The sequence below is a fragment of the Oryza sativa genome, chromosome 5 (genome assembly GCF_034140825.1).
Source record: "Oryza sativa Japonica Group chromosome 5, ASM3414082v1".
NCBI lineage: Eukaryota > Viridiplantae > Streptophyta > Magnoliopsida > Poales > Poaceae > Oryza > Oryza sativa.
In genome coordinates this window covers 455,226-474,629 of record NC_089039.1, presented here as the reverse complement: position 1 = coordinate 474,629, position 19,404 = coordinate 455,226, and the positions used below count along the sequence as shown (strand labels likewise).

The following is a 19,404-nucleotide window of genomic DNA, read 5'->3' as shown; positions in this document are numbered from 1 at the left end:
CAAAGCAAGATTCTATTGTTTAGGTTCAGACATAGTAACGGTGAGCCGATACCCACCCAACAGATAACGGTAAAAAATCGGGACTCAAACCCTAATAATTTCACCTAAAGAAATCAGGTCTCCTACAAGACATTTTCCTTTCAATATTCTACCTCATATTCCTCTTTGTGTCTACAAAAACTTTCTACACCTTTTTTTTTTCTGAAGCCACAATTCTCGGTGCTATCCCAACATAAGTAAGTAAATAATAATAATAATAATAATAATAATAATAATAATAATAATAATAATAATAATAGTGGTAGTAGTAGTAATAATAATAATGATAATAATAATAATATGCATCTTATTAAAATAACCATACATAAATCTCACTTATCACATAAAAATATATGTATGTTGTAGAAAAATAAAAGAAGCATAATTGTTACATATATACCTTGTAGGTCGGTTTACTTGATCAATAGCATATTATCAATCTCAGAAACCATTTCATCGCTAACCTAGGTATGTATTTCATTCCATCTAATTTCACCCACTTTACGTAGTAGAAAATTTATGACACACATGTTTTATTGGAATATTTACGTATTCTGCAGCAACAACACAACCTTTATTGTTATATCCTTGAGATAATTAGTTTAATTTGCAGTTGATAAAAAAACTAAAATTATCATCAAGTAAAGTCATGTATAAACCAAAGATCTCTTCAAAAGAAATACACATACAACAAGAATTACGGTAATATTGCAAGATGTAAGGACAAGTTCCAAATTTTCAAATTAGTTTCGTATATATGGATGGGAATACGCTTCTGTTGCCTTAACCACTCAATCATCTACTAAAACACAAGCATAAATGACAATGATTTATAAAGTTGAAATAGTGAAAGTGATTGGATACATTACTTATTTATTCTAATTGTTAGAGATAAAACACATGCATAAAAGAACACGATCTATCCATACTGCAATAGCATTATTGGAATAGCATACTGCAATAGCATAGGTGACAAAGGGACGTCTTGGTGATGTGTTATCCTGGAGTGTATCATGCATTATTGGATGCCGCTGCTATCTAAACGTAAAAAAGAAATGACTTTAACCCATTTAACCATCTTTGTTCACTCGGAGATTAAGGTTTTCTTATTCCTTAAACACGAGAAAGAAACAATAAATGATTAAATATGTAAATTGTTTAAAATAAGGATGGAAAGACTTTTGAAATAAAAATAAATACAAATGTAACAATATCTTATTTGATATATAATAGTACTACCTAATCTTTAAACTTGAATTTATTAGCCTTTGCATACTTATAAGAATGCAATGCAGCACGATTTTGTATTGGCCACCAGTTAAACTCTTAAGATAAGTTATTAGATATATAATTTGACTATCCCATCACTATAGGAGAAACTGTTTGTTGTTGCCAGCGAGACGATTTATCCTTATTTGCAATACAGTGTTTAGTGTAAGAAGAAGAAAATTTTTAGACAGATTGAGAGAGGGAGGCATAGAACATCACTATGGGAGAAACTGTTTGTTGCCAGCGAGAAGATTTATCCTTATTTGAAGTACAGAGTTTAGTGTAAGAAGAAGAAAATTTTTAGACAGATTGAGAGAGGGAGGTATAGATACATGCAAGGCAACATTATTAAAATAAAGATGATAAGCAGCAGTAACAATTTCATTGGCATTGACATGAAAAAACTAATCAAGATAGGTCTGATACAAGGGCATGTCATCAAATGAATCCGCATAGTGCTCAAAAGGAATGAGCCTGTCCCATCCTCACATATTCTCCAACGCAATTAACATAAATAAATTAAATAAAGAAAGAAAAAACCCTCAACTGGATCATGGATAGACGGATTCGAGCTTTAATCCATAAATAAATAAAAAAATTGAAAAAAAATTACCAACTGGGAATTTGATGATGGTAAGTGACGGAGGAGATTTGCATGTCCACATTTTGTTAAATCCAAGAAAGCAATTTCTCCAACTCGAAATCAGTGAACTTAACATCAAGGTAAGGATTCCCAAATGTAGCCTGGTGTTGTCGAATTACTGCTGCTCATCCTCTATAACGCTGCCGTAACTGCTTTGGGCCTTCATCTCTCTATCTCTATACGTCGAATCACTGCTGTTCATCCTCCATGACGTCGCCGCCACTGCTTTGGCCTTCATCTCTCAATCTCTATACGACGCCATGATGTCTCAGGGTGGGATTTATTTTGTGATCGCGGCAGAGATTTGGAGGGAGCCGATGACTCGTTGGAAGCAAGTTACTCATGTATGTGGCATATGCCCTGACTCCGACTAGAAAACAGATATGAGATCATCTCCACCACAAATCAAGGGAACTTTATGGGAACAACTCCCTCTGTCCAAAATATAGGTCCATTTATTTCATACCAAAACATGCCCTGCCATTTTATTGGCAAAGTGAATAATATATGTGTTAGTTTGGATTAAGGCTTAATATTTGCCCATAACCACCTATCTGCTCATATTTTAGAAGTTTATATACCATATGAGTAAATTTTATAAAACTACATATACTTTGCATGATCTATCACAAAACTACAGATTTAAGAACTTGTTTCACAAAACTTTCTTAAATCTGTAATTTTGTGATAGATCGTGCAAAGTACCGGTAGTTTTGTGATAAACGGACATACTAAATCTGTAGTTTTGCTAAACAAGCTCTTAAAATGTAGTTTTGTGATAAATTGTGCGAAATGCCTGGAGTTTTATGAAATTTACTCCTACCATATCAATCATCAATATTTCTCAAATAAACTGCAAGATGATTTGGTCCAAATGATACTCCAGTACAAATAAAAAGAAAAGGAGATCCATGGACTTCCAAAGAACTCTCTATCGGAAAGATGAGAAGAAGAAACGAAGTTGTAAAATATGAACATAAACGAACTGATTTGTAGATTGGGATAAAAAAAATAGAAAAAGAAACCGACAAACTGACCAGTTGCAAGTGCGTCGAAATTGAGCACATGCATGCAATGCACGCGGTGACTAACAGCTAGGGGTGGAAAAAAAGCTCGGGCTCGTGAGCTCAGCTCAGGCTTGGCTCGAGCTTGGTTGGCTTGGCTCAGCTCGTAAGCCAAACGAGCCAAGCCCAAGCCTCCTTTTCAGCTCGTTGGTGAAACGAGACGAGCCCGAGCTGGAGCCTAGGCCATCATATGTTTATATCGATTATTTATTTTTTATGGAGTTATTATTTGTCAACTTGAAATTTTTCATTAAGATTTTGAAGAATTGAATATATAAACTTGTCAGGGTTACGGATAAGGTATACCCTCTATCCTTAGATGTACGTTGTATACTGATACGGTATACCCGCGCGTATGCGGATAGTTTCCGTATACATTAAGGAAATCTATCATGTGATAGGGATGGTATTTACGGATGGAAGGAGTTCTACTCGGACAAGACTGGGTCTTTACCATATTGTGAGGGGTCCGATATCTCCGAGTCCTACTTGGAGATCAACTGACCCGTGGTATAAAAGGGACCCCCTGGGCAGGACCTAAGGCATTGAATCTCACCGCCAACACACCCACCACAGCCTATGGAACCGGAGCGCGCAAGAGCCAAGTCGCCGGGAGATCTAGTCAGATCAACTCGACTACGGTCTCGTTGGTATCATCAAGTTCTGCTATTCCCTTTGTAATCTGTGGTTTCCATCATATAATCTCATACCAACTGGATTAGGACTATTACCTACCAAGGGACCTGAACCAGTATAATCCTTGTCTTTTGTTTGCTTGATGTCGTACTACGTAGATCCTCGTACCAACGGACCCCAATACCCCCTATATCCGGTCTACGGGTATCCCCCTGTCGACAAAACTTATTTAAATTTTACAAGTTGATGATTTGTTCTTGCTTTTTTTAATAATTATAAAATATATATGAAGAGGTGTTTCAACAGGAAGGCTTGCAAGCCAGCTCGAGCTGGCTCGAGCCGAGCCGAGCTCAAGTTTTAGCTTGTTTCCCTAATTGAGCCGAGCCAAGCCAAGCCTAGTTTGTTGTGAGCCTGGCTCGGCTCAGCTCGTTTCCACCCCTACTAACAGTAGTAGCGACCACAAGCCTGGGCTCTACAGATTCTAGAGAGAATAGGGAGGGAGGAAGAGGCCGAGCAAGGCTATAGGACGATAACCGGCTCGAGACTTCGTCATTGCCTCCGCCATCATCTTGACATCTTCATCCTCTTCTTCTCGCTATCGCTGATGTCGGTTGCCGCTTCTCTTATTCGCTATATCCAGTACTTTAGAATGCTTTTGAGGGATACTAGACCATGGGATGCCATTGGATGGGACTGCTTAATGAATCAGTCCTAACCTCCCACCTCTCACATTGACCGCATCTCGAGCTCCCATGCCACAGAAGAAATGAAACACCGCATCTTGCTATGTATATATAATCAAAATTATTTTTCACCCATCGCAATGCACTGGTACTTTTGCTAGTAAAGTATATATATAATTATGTCATCTAACTATTTTACACTTTATATGTTATCTATACTATTTATCATATAGAATTCCTGCAACAACACACAAGGTTTCATCTACTTAAGAGCATCCCCAGCAGCTACTCTATCACGTACGCCATCCCGAAAATAGCGGATGAGGGAAGAAAAACGGGCTCCAGCAAACACGCCATCACATCCTCTAATTTTCGCGCATCCGCCATTCCGGAGAGAGGAATGCCAAATTTGGCGATTCTCTCTCCTCACGCCAAATCACAACCTCTGCATCTGGGTCGAGCTCCCGCCCCCATCTGGAATTCACAGCGGCAGCAGAGGATGAGAAACAGGGAGGATCAGGGGCATCTCCGGCTAGATTGGCTATCGGAGAAGGAAGAAGGGAGGTAGAGAGGTGGCACCAACCAGATCTGGGCTGGGGAGGTTATTGGAGAAGAAGCACCGCCGCCTCCCGCAACCCGCGCCGCCGCTCCTCCGCCCGGCGACTGTCAGCAACCCCGCCGCCGTGCCGCCGCTCCTCCGCCCGCGCCGCTCCTCTGCTCGCCACCTCGCCGCCGTGTCGCCACTCCATCGCCCGGCGCCTAACCGCGCCCGCCAGCCATCACGACTGACTGCGCTACGTCAGTCGTCGCCCGCGTTGACGGACAGAGAAGAAGAGAGAAAAAAGAAGGTTTGAGAAGGGTAGAGAAGAATGGAGAAAAGGCTGAAAAATAGTGCTTCAAATATAATATAAATGTATGGTAGTTAAAAAATATTACTAAAATATAGGAATGTGTGATATGGAGAATGTAATATGGATGATCCATTGGAGTGGGAAGGGATATAAAGGAGAAATTTTTTTTGGATGGCCATCCATATAGGCATCTAGAGGATTAAATTTGGATGAGCTGCTGTGCGTTATTGATTCATTTCATTTTTCCAGCCGCAAAGCCGAACTGCAAACGGCTACTGTTTCCTGACGATGGGCTTGTCTAATTGACCGGCAATAAGATAGCACAAATTTAAATTTAATGAAAATTATCCACATTAAGTTTTACATGGTATTACTTCAAAATTATCCAAAGAAGAAGAAGAAGAAGCGGTGGCAGTAGGTCCCCAAATTAGACAAGAACATGTTATATTGTTAGGTGGTTGGCTACTTCCAGCTAGAAAAACAAAGAAACAAGCAAAGAAACATAATTTTTGGAGAAGCTCCTGCTGCTGAGCATGAGCTACAAGTCTACAAGGATGCACATGCACGTTGTTCGTTGCATACACGATTTCCATGGTGGAGGGAGTGGATGATCTGGGCCGTGCAGTGCATCGGGTGCGTGGTGGCCTGTAACCGGCGGGCGGGTCCACGTCGGCGTTGGTTGGTTGGAATCCTGTGGTTGGTTTGGCTGCCTGCCGTTTCTTCTCGCCTCGCCAACTTTCCCTTGTCCACTTTGGTTCCTTCTTCTTCCATTCCATTGTGTTGATGAGTTGAGTTGGCTCATCTCATCGTCGCCGTCCTTGAATTGCCGCCTCCCATCCCACGAATTCCGCCCCTCCCACCCTCCTGAGATCTCTCTCTCTCCCCCACCTCCGTATTTAGGTAGGCGGCGGGCGCATCACGTTCTATTGCCCCCTCCTGCCCGCCGCCGCCGCCGCACAGCCGGCGATCGAGCGGAATTCCCATTCCTTTCCGCCCGGTTTCCGGCGCTGCCGCCCCCCTCTTACCATCCCGGGGGGGCCCAGAGGCCAGGAGCTGTCGCCGGAGGTGAGATTAAATCATCAATCTTCATTCTTTATGCTCTTCTTTCCTTCTTCTGCGCCCCGCCCGCAAAAGAAAAGATCTTTCCTTTCTCCCTTTTCTTTTCTGGAGGCAAAAATAAAATTAACTTAAGCTCACCCTGTGGGTAGTAGTAGTAGGTAGATGGTTTGTTTGGATTTGGAATTGGAATTTCATATGGGCCCTTTGCTCTTTATGTTCAATATTATTTTTCTATAATAATAGATTGTATTTTTTTAATGTTGGGAATTGAATCTGGAGCTGCCTACCTTCTGCAGCCGTAAGCATAATTAGTGTTCAACTTGTTTGCACTCTTACATCATTGTATTACCTGGCATCTCTTAGGAGGAGTAATAGTAAGTAATTTATTCCCATAAATAGATGCAGGCAGGTGTCTTCACTTAACATCAAAGAAATTTAGAGTTTTCATCCAGCTGTTCTCTCTTCATTCTACAGGATGCCATTTCTTAGAGCACTTGAGTTTCACTTGCAAATTGAGGAAAACGCCTTGTCTCTTGTTTTGCTAGTAGTATTAAATTAGACGTCACTGTTTTTAGAAGCAGTTGAAAAGGGTTCTGTTTGATCTTTACTTTATCATCATGTCATGCACAAGTTATGCACATAAGACAACTTCTTCAAAGACTTCTGACCCTCTGAATGCATGCACTCTAGGATTTCAATTTTTCGGAGCCATTTGATGCTAATGCCACACCACCACTCCTGCTAAAGCTGCCCTCATTATGAACTCGCTGGACAATGAGTAGCAATTGCACATTGCTGATTTCCATCTCCTGCGGTTACATTCGTACACGACAGCATGGGAAAACTTGCAGCTGTTGTTCGCAGGTTTGTATACTTCTCTTTTTATTTTGACCCCCTACACCCTCAGCACCAGAACTAATATCATCTCCTTGTTCAACTGACATGTTGATATTTGCAGTGTACTTAGATTAACAAATGAAAGCATGAGGATTGTTATGGTAACAATTATTGGAGTGCTCTTGGGCTTCTTCATTGGAATTTCATTCCCATCAGTCAGCATAACAAAGGTAAGTATAACAATGGTTTTGTCAACAGAACTGCATCATGTCAATTGACCGTAAGAGAATAACTTAATTATCTCTGTTTGAATTATGCCAGCTTCACTTTCCTTCTAGCTTTGTATCATACATAGAAGACAGAAACTCTGGGCTCACAACACAAGCTTTGCTTAATCACGCCTGGACTTCCGCCCGAAATGCAAGGGAAAACAGTTCTGAACCAAGTTCAAACACTACTTTGAAGGTACTTTATATTACTTTTCTGCACTATTAGTTTAGCTGTAGAGTACCATGAACCATTAGAATTATGTATATTCATTTGATAGTTGTCACAAAATCCTCTGCTTGAGTAAATGATGGTTTGCAAGTAATAGCTTGTATTCCTTGCCGCTGTTCATCCCAAAAGTATAAGGTCCATTGTAACAAAGATTTTGCTTTCACAGATTTATGTCCCAACGAACCCCAAGGGTGCAGAGAGACTAGCACCAGCTATTGTTGTGCCAGAAACTGACTTCCATTTGCGCAGGTTATGGGGAGAACCAAGTGAGGTATATTTTCTTGCTCAACATACTCGTATCATTTTATTGCCAAAAATATTTGGAATTCTGGAATCTTATCTTTGTTTGTTATTTGTTCTTACTTTTATCAAGCATATACTCCTTAATCCTTTTTCAAAGGTTTTATTTTACTGTGCCTAATATGTCCTGCTATTGAGAAATTGTTGTTATATATTATTACCATGTGTCTCTTCTTGTTCATCATGTTCTGATTAAGTAAAAACTAAGAAACGTTAACCTTATATGTCCTGGTTTTCAAGTAGTTCAAAATAGAAGACCTAAACTCTGTAGCTTTCCAAGACTGTGTTGGTTGGCATGCTGATATTATGATTTTGCATATGTAGGACCTGCCCTTCAAACCAAAGTACCTTGTTACTTTCACTGTTGGATATGCACAGAAAGAAAATATCAACAGAGCAGTGAAGAAGGTAACGTTGTTGTAACTTTAGTTTGCTTAACAACTAAAATGCTGCCATCCCCAGTTTGTTTAATTTGCTTTTCAGTCTATATCCCATTTCATTAAACTCACAGGGTCTGATCATTTTGTTGTTCCGTTCTGCAGTTCTCTGACAATTTTGCTATTCTGTTGTTCCATTATGATGGTCGGGTGAGTGAGTGGGACGAGTTTGAGTGGTCGAAACGAGCCATCCATATAAGTGCCAGGAAACAAACTAAGTGGTCTGCTACTTTGCTCTGATGCTATTGTCATTCTCTCAGGTGCTCAATTTTGAAGGATATCTTCTAAAGATTTATTTATGCACATACATGTAGGTGGTATGCCAAAAGATTCCTGCATCCTGATATTGTGGCAGCTTATGAGTACATATTCATCTGGGATGAGGACCTTGGGGTGGAGCATTTCAATGCGGAGGAGTACGCTTTTGCTCTTGATGTTTCAGTTGACCACTTGTTGATATGCCATCATGCCGCACTAACATATGTCTGTCGATGTATATGATAGATACATCAAACTTGTCAAGAAATACCATCTGGAGATCTCTCAACCTGGTTTAGAGCCTGATCGGGGATTGACATGGCAGATGACAAAAAGAAGAGGTGACCGCGAGGTCCACAAGTGAGTAAACATGTTCTGCTCTGCAATAGACATTTTTCAGTTAGCAGAAACCCGCTATTCTGTTAATACTACTACCTTTTTGGAACCTAGCAACTCAAGATGCAATCTTTTCTTGTCATAGGGTTACAGAGGAGAGGCCGGGCTGGTGTTCTGACCCTCATCTTCCGCCTTGTGCTGCGTATGTGATTATTTCTCTGTCCTGAGTTTTGTCTACAGTACATCCCAATATGTATGGCGTGAAAGTGCTATCCACTTGAGTTAGGCTAACTAATCTATATTGCTGTTGTTCAGCTTTGTTGAAATAATGGCTCCAGTCTTCTCTAGAGATGCATGGAGATGTGTATGGCATATGATTCAGGTTTGTATTTCATAGTAAGCTCAATTAGTATCTTCGGGCCATTCATTTTTTTTCTTCATTTATTTGATTGTGTTAATTTCCTCTGCAGAATGACTTGGTTCATGGATGGGGCCTTGATTTTGCTCTCAGGAAATGCGTGGAGGTATAGGTTACCTTTTGGCTGTTAAATTTCACCGGCCTGGTAGAACTTCATTATGAATATGCTCACCAAATGCTTTGTGCATTTCAGCCTGCTCACGAAAAGATTGGGGTTGTTGATTCACAGTGGATTGTTCACCAAGTGGTTCCATCTCTCGGGAACCAGGTAAATGAGACATCTTCCTTTTTATTTATTTTTCCAACCAAGTGTTTGCATAACTAAAGTATGCTCATTTGATACGTTTTTGCATCCAAACGATTAACAGGGCAAGTCAGAGAATGGAAGACCAGCATGGGAAGGGGTAAGAGTCTTTGAAATTTTCCGCAGACATGAACACACTAGAACTGCGAGTCCCCTTGTTTGTAACCATAATGTTTGTTCGTTCAGGTGAGGGCGCGGTGCAGGAAGGAATGGGGGATGTTTCAGACGAGAATGGCGGAGGCGGAGAAGGCGTACTACAAGATGATGGGCATCACCCCTCCGAACTCCACACTGGTGTAGATCTAAGCTAGGCTGATTCTTCATCTTCATCTTCACTCCCATCTCTGCCTCTGTCTGAATGACGAGGATTCTGATGTGTTTTACCTGCTGTACAGACAGTTCTGATGAACTGATGAGTGTGTAGGTAGGTGGTCAGATAGAGTGTGGATTGGATGGTGATGATTGTAGAGCATACATTTACACATGAGGGAGGGAGGGCCATCGATCATGAGGAGGGTGTTATACATACCATCTATAAAATCGATTATTTTGTGTTTTTGTGGTGGTAATATTGTTTTTGAGTTCTGATTGTTACTGAGGAATGAAAGGAATGCATGCACGCTTTAGAGAGAGTGCAATATGATATCTGGAGCATAAGAACTCTGAGAAACAAACATAAAATGGTGTAAATTACCTGGAATTTGTGATATCCATTCCAAATGAGGTGGTATCGGGCTTGTTTGGTTTGGAGCCAATTTTTGCCCTACCAAAATCTTGGTAGTGCCAAAACATTGGTAAATTTTGACACTATCAAATTGAGTAGTATTCAATTTGAACTATTGTGGGTAGAATTTGGTAGCAAACTAAACGTACATTTGCTACTATTAAAGTTACCAAAATTTTGGTAGGGTAATAAATTGGAACCAAACCAAATAGGCCCATTATGTCATTCAAATTCGACGGCCCTATCGTACATATTTGCAAACGAATAATAATTTGTGAATGAAACTTATATATATATATATATATATATATATATATATATATATATGTGTGTGTGTGTTCTTAGCGATCTAAAAACAAATGCTAAAAAATAAACTTCGGTGAAAAAACCCTAAAAAATCAAATTTAACTTTAAGGGTGGAAATTGAAATTTTGTCCGATAAGTATAAACATAAGCGTAAAAAAATGAGGCCCTAATATCAGTGTTGGGAAATTTCAAATGCTATTTGATCCGAAACAGGGACTATTCTGCAAACAATTTCGGATCTTAATCAGGGGCTATCCTGCAAAATAGATTGGCCGCGTGCGTGTGCGTGTCCACCCTGATCGCCGTTGGATCTCCCCTCCTCGCCGTCACTCGCTGCCGGATAAGGAACCAATGCTTCGCACCGGCGGCGGAGCGCGAGCCACGGCGGCGGCGCAGCTGCTCTCCTCCTCCTCCTCGCCGCCGCCGCTCCGCCTCCCCCGACGCTTCCTCTCGCTGACGGCCACCCCCTACCCGCTCTACTACGACCTCCTCCTCTACCGCCCCTCCTACCCCAATCCGCCCAAATCCTCCGCCGCCGATGACCGCCACACCCGGCCCACCGACGACCACCTCGACCGCGCCAAGCGCCGGTACCTCCGGAAGCGCCGCAGCCGCCTCCTCCCCGACCCCGACGCCACCACCGCCAAGCCCTCCTCCTCCTCCTCGTCGGAGTTCGTGGAGCTGAAGCCGGAGGTGGTGGACTTCCCGCGGCTGCACGCGCGGGAGGAGGCGCTCTACTTCCACGACGCGTTCGCGCTACCCTGGGAGAAGGACAAGCACTACCGCATGCTCTACCGCCTCGAGAAGAAGTACTTCCCGGACCAATCCCTCGACAACGCCTTCGTCCCCGCCGACGCCTCGCCGCCTTCCTCCGACGCCGCCGACAAGGGCCTCGTCTTCTTCGACGACGACGATAACAACAAGGAGGCGGAGGTGAAGAAGAAGAAGGATGGCGAGGATCGAGGGGAGGTGTTGGAGAGGAAGGTGGAGGATTTCTTCAGGTCATTGAAGAAAGGCCCTGGCCATGGCGAGGCTAACGTGATGAAGGCGAAGAAGAAGGAGCCTCCGCAGGTGAGGCACGAGGCGGATGAATGGCCGCAGCCGCATCTCGCGAGCAGGAGAACGGAGCTGCCGCCGAGGTGGAACGGCCCGACCGGGACAGTCGTGCTCATCGACAAGCCCAAAGGTGATGCCTCTTTATCCTCTCTTGATGAACGGTCTAATGCACGTTTCAAGAGATTGCATCAGAATTTGGTTCTGGTGTAAGAAATTAGAATGTTACCACTATTTACACAATTGCGAGCTTGTGTGCAACATTGCAGTTATTCGTGCCAAATTATTAGCAAATAGGTAGATATAGTACATCGTGTGCCAACACTAATGCTTGCCGACAGCCTTTGTTTAAAATGGTGACTGGATGGATATAATACATTCGTACATTTGAATTTGCTGTATGTTTACAAATATAGTTTATGTCATGGTTTCATGATGAGAATCTTACCTTGAGAACTAGAGTTGTTGATTTTATGTATGTTAGGGTGGACATTTTTGAGCTGACAATTCATTTATCTGAGTATGAGCAGTACATATGTGGACTTTTAGATTAGTTCCTACTAGCAGCCGTTTTTGTTAATTTGTGCACAACAAAGGTGATTAGTAAATGTCTAAAAGAGACTTGGGGATATTGCTAGAAACTTATAACCTTCTTGTCTTCCACTCCAGTTTATGGAGCTCAACATATGCCTTTCTTGTAAACCAGGCTGGACTTCATTTACTGTTTGTGGAAAGCTGCGGCGATTAGTGAATGTGCAAAAGGTAATTTTGGGATTTTTATGGTAGAATACTGTGGTTTTAGATCTTTGCTCTACAGACATGTTTATTGAATATATGATGTCAGGTCGGGCATGCTGGTACTCTGGATCCAATGGCAACTGGACTGTTGATTGTTTGTGTGGGTAAAGCAACCAAAGTTGTTGATAGGTACTCTAATATTCTCAGTGAAAGCTATTTTGTCAGATTGCCTGGGACAATTTCCTGTGGCTTATCTTATTTCAAGTTCTTATTTGTGAGGATTTCAAGCGCTGCTATGTTAGAATTTGACCTGCAGTAAACCTCCTGTTCTAGCATTCTTGAAAACTTTCCTGAGTGAATGTCCATATGCTTTTAAAGATATCAAGGAATGGTTAAAGGCTATAGTGGTGTTTTTCGACTTGGAGAAGCTACATCAACCTGGGATGCAGATTCACCAGTATGTATCTTGTATTCTGATAAAATGACCTACTGCATATATTTCTATTAGGAACTTCAAATCGGGTTTACTTTTAACTTGTATGACACGTGAGAAATTAATACAGTAAGACAACTTATTAAGTACACAATTAATACAATTGTGTTGGTTTGGCCAATCTTGATTAATAGAACTTGAAGTGTGGAAGATTTTTATTGGGGAACAATTAAGTTAAATCTGGTTTTTTTGCTACATTTAATCCTTGTTAAACTTTCTACATCTATATTGACTTTGGTTCAAATTATGCTTTTTTTCTGTTTACATGATGGTTATGCCTAACCATCTATGTATCATCAGGTTATCCAGAGAGAACCATGGGAACACATTAAAGATGAAGATATTAGAAAGGTAGCAGCATCATTCAGGGGCGAGATATGGCAAGTTCCTCCAATGTTTTCTGCCATTAAGGTACACTATCTCCTATATTACACTAAACCTGTTATTGTTTCCTTGTAGATAAAGAGAAGTTGTTGCTAGAATTCTTCTGTGGGATTTGCTAACCTCGCAGTATCTCCTATACAGTTATGCTTGATAACACAGACTACAAACCATTTGAATTATATGCCGGTTGCACTATCTCAAGTTCTCAACATCTGTTGCTGTACTGTGAATTTGTGATTGCTGTTGTTATTCAACTTGTTAATGGCATAGGTGCAGTCAGGTTTGACTGTCCCTGGTTGGCCATTTGTACATTAGTTATTATCTTATGCAAAATGCAGAATTTGTTAATAGTTATACTTTAGGTCTCACAAGAAGATGCTGCGTAGTAGTTGGTAGAATGGTAGTTAACTGTGTAGCTTAAAGAATACATAGTGTCTTTAATCGTTATCAATCTATTGGGAGGAAAAAAAAATCCTCCAACTTGTGTTGATCAACCACAGAACTGCAATTAACTAAATAGATATCAGGTTGGTGGTGAAAAAATGTATGACAAAGCAAGGAGGGGTGAAACAGTAGAGCTTTCACCAAGGCGAATATCAATACACCAGTTTGATATTGAGCGCAGTTTAGAAGACAGGTATTCTTCCTAGTTTCCCCCTTTTTTACCTTTGACTTCCTTGAGCACAGATCTACATACGCTTGGTTCATACTGTTCGAGACTCCACCTGACATGATTTTTGTTTGTGTATTTCCAGACAAAATCTGATATTTCGAGTTATTTGCTCAAAAGGAACATATATTCGATCCCTCTGTGCAGATTTGGGGAAAGCGCTCGGAAGGTCTGCTTATTATTCGGATATTCGTGTACACAGCCTTTGTTTTCATTGTTTTTTTTTTTTTGGTCTTTCTGCTTCAGGCGGTTCTGCATTGAATGAGTTGATCTATGCATAGTAGTTCAATTGTTTAAAAGTGCAGAATAACCCATCTCCTTTTTAGGTTTCTAAGATTGTGATATCATCATATTAGGCTAGAAAATCACTTTATCCACTCTGAAGATAATAGAATTTCATTTGCTACAAGTATTTGCATGACATTGAACCAGGGGAAGATATTTTGAATTTATCTATTGCATTGTGGTCGGCTAGTTTCTGGTGTTGGTTCCATCATGATCTAATAACCAAATGCCGCCTTCTTTTCTTATTTTTAGGGCATGTAGTTAAAGATCCACTTATCTTTCAGTTGACGTCCGAGACTTGTCCTTTCTTTCCATTTGAGTTGCTGTTGTTGGACGTTTCCAACTTTACATCTCCTTTACATCGTGGTGACTAAATCAGATATCCATGTTTGCCTGCAGCTGTGCTCATTTAACTGCCTTGCGGAGAGACTCAATTGGTAAGTTTTCGTCTTGTGAATTTTGACTGGTTATGCATGATGATCAATTAATTTTACTGTAATTTGAACGTCTCGTTCCTCAACAGTGAATTGTATATCAAAATTATTCATACATATTTTTAAGGGACATAAGTTCCTTTGGTCCAGATCAGCCATCATATTTTAGTTTTACTTCGCAGGCGACTTTTCAGTCAATGATGCTTGGAGTTTTGCTGAGCTGGAGGAACAAATCACAAAGGGATATTTATGATTACTCACCATGCCATTTGGCAAAATTGCAGCCATCGTTGGGTTCAGTTTGAGTTTCAGCGCTTAGCGAACAATTGCTTTCTTCCAATCTTCCCTGGTAGGCAATTGGTCGTTGAGTACTGAGAAGCTATTAACCAACAGTAACGCTCAACCCAGAGATCAGCACTTAATCTGACGTTTCAGACCTTGGGGGAAAGGAATTCATTCTGGTGTCCCTGGACACTACGGATGTAGCAGCTTTATATATTGCAATGATGCATACCTGATGTAGCATGCATCCTAAATTTTGATGTGGAACATTGTCAACATTACGATGAAATAGAATGTGGTTATACTTGATTATGAATTTATGATGAAATAGAATGTAGTAGTAGCATCTCTTCTTTGTCGAGCCAGTTCCAGCGTCGTGTATATTTTTTATGCGCCAAAATGTTTATTACTGGTAAAGGTGATGTCCAACAAAGGTATAACTTGGTTGTCTCTCATCATAATAACTAAGGTTAAATTGATAGGATTACGATTGATGATTATATAGATATCCAAACATTGTAGGTATACATGTGCCGAAGGTCAGCATAAATTAAATGGCACATCATTCTGCACTTGTCCCAAATCCTGAAAAGCCTACCCAAACTGCCGAAATGAACCCTAGAGAAACAGTCTTCTAATAAGCAATTGTTGTCATCAGCATCTGCTTCACGAACTCGATTCTCTGCAACCTCTCCTCAAGCTCCTCCTTTGATGCATCATCCATCACACCCTGCTCTCTCCTGCAAGCATCAAAGATTGCATTTGGATCAGTCAGCATTGTTCAGATTCAGCACAATTGTTACCAAATTTCAGGCTGCTCCAACAGCACCAACTGCACAATTCTTACCTTTTTTGATCATCTGAGGAAGATGAACCATGGCCCTCGGCATCGGCTTCGCTGCGGCGCGGCGAATCGACCGGAGGAGCGAGGCTGCAGCAGATGAACTGGGAGAGAAGAGGGTCAGGAGAGGAATCAGGAGCCGGCCTGCCCATGCAGTGTGAGGGTGCTTCAAAGTAGGAGTCCTCTTCATATGATCCCTTGTCAGCTGCTGCTGAGCTTGGCTTGCAAGAAAAAGAAGAAGACTTCCTCCTCTGTGGATCATGATCAAAATACCAAATGGCAATGAGCTACTACCAGTAGTAGATTTAATCTACAGGAGCTCCAATGTGGTTTGCAAATTGCAATGCCTGATCATGGCACTAGTAGCAGTGAAATCACTGTGAAAGCAATGAGAAATTGAGTACTCTACCTTGAGTAGATGTGAGTGCTGAACCCTGAAATGTTCATCAGTGTCCTTGTCAAGGTTGTCGGCGCAGATTGGACACACCTGGAGGAAAGTCATTCGATCAGATCATCATCATAGAGGAACTGATCCCAACAGTATCACCAATCTGAGAAGAATCACAATCTACAGTAAATCTTTGGAGAATATTTTGCTTAGTGAACTGTTCACCAATCACCATTAGACTGAACAGAGGTGAGGACTATTTACAAGTTCACAACTACAGTGAACAACTTGTGTGTAGTTTACTACTCCTACTACACTGTGCAGTCTCATCAATGGATTATGGTACAGACTGGCACAAGGTTAAAGTTTTTCCTTGTGAATTTTTACTGAAGTTAACACTGAAGCTTGATTCATCAAAATTCAGAGATGCATCGACAGGCACATGAGAATGCATTTGCAGCAAGAAGAGAAGAAAAGGAATAGATAGCAGGTGCGGTGCGTTCTTCTTACAGCATTTTTCATGTCAAAGCAATGCTCCTCCTGGAGATGGTCACAAAGGAAATGAACCTCCACCTCAATGTAGCAGAAGGGGCAAGGGATGTACTCCCACCACTCATCATCTCCTGAAAAAAAAAAGGAGAAAACTTTTAACCGGTAAATTCACAATTGCAGTTCTTTCTCCCACACCTGCAATTTCAGAGTACATCTGAAACAAACAAAAGAAAAGGGGGGCAATATGTTTTTTTAGGAAAAAAAAATGAAGCTCACAATGCATATAAATTCCAAGCAACAGTGAAGGTTCCTTTTCTGAACTTTTTGTGTGACATTGTGTTGGTTATTTGACAATGGTAGTAAGTTCACACTAAACACCAACAATACCTCTCTCACACACACTCTCATGTGATCCGCACTGCGAACCTTTCGATTTACATTCACAAAAGAGATTAAACCGGTAAACACCACATGAAAATGCATATAATGATCCTGAATTAATTCTCCTTTTCTCTGAAAGGAATCCTGAATTAGTTCCAATGGAACAGATGTCAAACACCAGGAGAAATTCTCGCCACAAAAACCTCCCAAAAATTGCTGATTCTTTTGATGATAAGAGATCAAACATATGCAAGACAGGAGGCCATTGTCAAGAAATCAGTAAACATGGAAAAAAAAAGAGGAAACACAGACAAGAGAAAACACTCCGAGAACTGAACTGAACTGAATACCCAACCATAAGAACCACTCGAGGAGCTCAAAGGATCCACCAAGAACCAAAATTTCCTTGGCACAGCACAAAACAAAGATCACCTAACAAGACATACAGGCAGGCCAAAGAACATTCAACAACCAACCAAGAAGAGATCAAAGTGACCAACATGTAGATACCTGAAAGTTGATAGTGGGGATGGCCATAAAGGTGCTGCCTCCCTGCTGCTGGTGGTAGGAAGCCATGGTGAGCCTCCACTTCCATCTCTCTCCCCTCTCACCACTCACTATTCACTAGTACTACTCCTCTCTTCAGTCTTCACTATCCTCCTCTTGTTTACCTCCACAACAACAACACATGCAAAGAGAGGAGTTGGAAAAGCCTTTGTTGCTCCTGGCTCTTCCTGTGTATTTATATGTGGCTGTCAGGACTTCAAGAAGCCTAGCCCTTTTAGCTGCAGGAATATTTCAGTGTGCATCTCAAAAGGCAAAGTGGAAATAAAAGGCTGGTAAAAAGGCAAAATAATGAGATATTACTTTCTACTTTTCCTCAGAAATTATTAAACAAGACACACCAGACACCACTGCACATTCTCATGAGCCAACATCACATGGAAGCTGTCTTAAATATATGTAGAGAAATATCTCCATGTGTTAATGAAAGTAATATAATAGTGTAATGCAGTAATCATCTGCATTTGCCAGCAATTTGAAGAGTCAGCTAGAAATTAGTACTACGTATTAAGATAGGTTACTCTCATGCATCTTGCTCTTATCCAGAGTGTCCAACTTTAGATTACACAAACATGTGGGGTCAATATAGAGGCTTAATTTACTTCCGTCTTATTTTAAATGCAGTTATGGATTTCCGTGTTCAATATTCACCGTCAGCCTTATTTAATTTTTTTAAAAAAAAAGTCACACATAAAGCATTATTCATGTTTTATCATCTAAATAAAAAAAATACTAATCATAGAAATCTTTCAAATAAGACGGATGACTAAATGTTAGACATAAACGGTGCAAAACTACGGTGTTTCTGGACGGAGTTAGTACTTTGGATTACACAAACATGCTGAAGCCTGATCAAGGCACTTTCATCTTTTGTCAGCTATCACTAACAAAACACACTGCATTGTACGGAACTCCATCAGAAAACAAGAAAAAATGGTGTAGAGATCATTGGGGGCATGTGGCATGTAGATAAACTAACATTGCAACTTGTGCTGCTAATTAGTGAAAGGAAAAAAGGAACAGTCAAGCTAGCAGAGGGTCGTTGCTGATTAGCCTAGTGTTCTTTGTGACCAGTCTTGCTCGTGTCTTACTTTAAATGTTTCATTTTTCTCCTTTTATGGTTGCCTTTTATCGCGTTTAGATAAACCTTTTTGGAAACTTGGAAGCCAAGTCTAATGGAAAAGCATCAGCAGGAGGAAAGCTAAAACAGAACACTTTTATGTATGTCCCTTTCACTAATTTACACATACATTTTTCTTCTACTCCCTTCATCTCTTTTTTGTTTGATGTTGAATTAATCAATGTCATACATTTTATTATTGAAAAAAATGCCATACATTTGGAAACAGAGAGGTAGTATATGCCAATTGTCACACAGAGCTCTGCATTTGTAAGTAAATACTCCTTTATAGGGGGATGAATTTTCTGTTAATTAATGTAATAAACAATCACAAAATCCTGGAATGTTGAGAACTTCAGTATAGGAGGATTGTTTCCCATTGCAACACTCGTCGCTCGAGACGGTTTCCGGTGAACCCGGAAGGCCGGAAAAAGAAGTTGCAGACTCGCAGTTACTCTTTCTTTCTGTATCAAAATAAACCAATTTCATATGAGATGTAACACCTCAGTTCATATCAGATTCATCGTACGAGTTTGGTTTATTTTTGACGGAGGGAGTGCACTGAACACCACCACCACCACCCCGTTCTCCGTGAAGTGTGTGACAGTATCTTTGGT

General features: G+C 40.8%; 3 protein-coding genes and 1 long non-coding RNA gene across 4 annotated transcripts; 2 read left to right on the top strand and 2 right to left on the bottom strand.

Moving 5' to 3' along the window:
* Positions 1-4,418: 4,418 nt before the first annotated feature.
* Positions 4,419-5,194, bottom strand: LOC136356483 (uncharacterized). The gene is made up of 2 exons (XR_010741330.1): positions 4,918-5,194; positions 4,419-4,808 (listed from the first exon to the last, which is right to left on the bottom strand). It is a non-coding gene; the product is annotated as an uncharacterized lncRNA (long non-coding RNA).
* A 739-nt stretch (positions 5,195-5,933) lies between these two features.
* On the top strand, positions 5,934-10,201 carry LOC4337578 (uncharacterized). Its single transcript, XM_015784284.3, has 15 exons — positions 5,934-6,250; positions 6,935-7,108; positions 7,203-7,311; positions 7,403-7,546; positions 7,746-7,850; positions 8,204-8,287; positions 8,422-8,537; positions 8,631-8,732; positions 8,821-8,934; positions 9,056-9,112; positions 9,226-9,292; positions 9,381-9,434; positions 9,522-9,596; positions 9,697-9,732; positions 9,819-10,201. Exons 2-15 carry the CDS (start codon positions 7,080-7,082, stop codon positions 9,930-9,932), a joined length of 1,206 nt encoding a protein of 401 aa, XP_015639770.1. The 5' UTR covers positions 5,934-6,250; positions 6,935-7,079; the 3' UTR covers positions 9,933-10,201.
* A 758-nt stretch (positions 10,202-10,959) lies between these two features.
* LOC4337577 (uncharacterized) lies at positions 10,960-15,400 on the top strand. The gene is made up of 9 exons (NM_001420029.1): positions 10,960-11,848; positions 12,422-12,477; positions 12,560-12,642; positions 12,832-12,910; positions 13,247-13,357; positions 13,858-13,967; positions 14,086-14,169; positions 14,685-14,722; positions 14,902-15,400. Exons 1-9 carry the CDS (start codon positions 11,014-11,016, stop codon positions 14,970-14,972), a joined length of 1,467 nt encoding a protein of 488 aa, NP_001406958.1. The 5' UTR covers positions 10,960-11,013; the 3' UTR covers positions 14,973-15,400.
* Positions 15,385-17,820, bottom strand: LOC4337576 (protein DEHYDRATION-INDUCED 19 homolog 6-like). Its single transcript, NM_001420030.1, has 5 exons — positions 17,614-17,820; positions 16,741-16,853; positions 16,252-16,329; positions 15,849-16,093; positions 15,385-15,741 (listed from the first exon to the last, which is right to left on the bottom strand). Exons 1-5 carry the CDS (start codon positions 17,696-17,698, stop codon positions 15,636-15,638), a joined length of 627 nt encoding a protein of 208 aa, NP_001406959.1. The 5' UTR covers positions 17,699-17,820; the 3' UTR covers positions 15,385-15,635.
* Positions 17,821-19,404: the final 1,584 nt, after the last annotated feature.

Excerpts from the sequence above, each read along its gene's own strand:
- LOC4337578 (XM_015784284.3), top strand. The coding sequence starts at position 7,080 with ATGGGAAAACTTGCAGCTGTTGTTCGCAG. Across the intron at positions 7,547-7,745 it reads GTTCAAACACTACTTTGAAG|ATTTATGTCCCAACGAACCC; the intron begins GTACTTTATATT and ends TTGCTTTCACAG. Across the intron at positions 8,538-8,630 it reads GCCAGGAAACAAACTAAGTG|GTGGTATGCCAAAAGATTCC; the intron begins GTCTGCTACTTT and ends ACATACATGTAG.
- LOC4337577 (NM_001420029.1), top strand. The coding sequence starts at position 11,014 with ATGCTTCGCACCGGCGGCGGAGCGCGAGCCACGGCGGCGGCGCAGCTG. Across the intron at positions 12,643-12,831 it reads GCAACCAAAGTTGTTGATAG|ATATCAAGGAATGGTTAAAG; the intron begins GTACTCTAATAT and ends ATGCTTTTAAAG. Across the intron at positions 12,911-13,246 it reads CCTGGGATGCAGATTCACCA|GTTATCCAGAGAGAACCATG; the intron begins GTATGTATCTTG and ends ATGTATCATCAG.
- LOC4337576 (NM_001420030.1), bottom strand. The coding sequence starts at position 17,698 with ATGGAAGTGGAGGCTCACCATGGCTTCCTACCACCAGCAGCAGGGAGG. Across the intron at positions 16,094-16,251 it reads AGCACTCACATCTACTCAAG|AGGAGGAAGTCTTCTTCTTT; the intron begins GTAGAGTACTCA and ends CATGATCCACAG. Across the intron at positions 15,742-15,848 it reads TCCTCAGATGATCAAAAAAG|GAGAGAGCAGGGTGTGATGG; the intron begins GTAAGAATTGTG and ends TGATGCTTGCAG.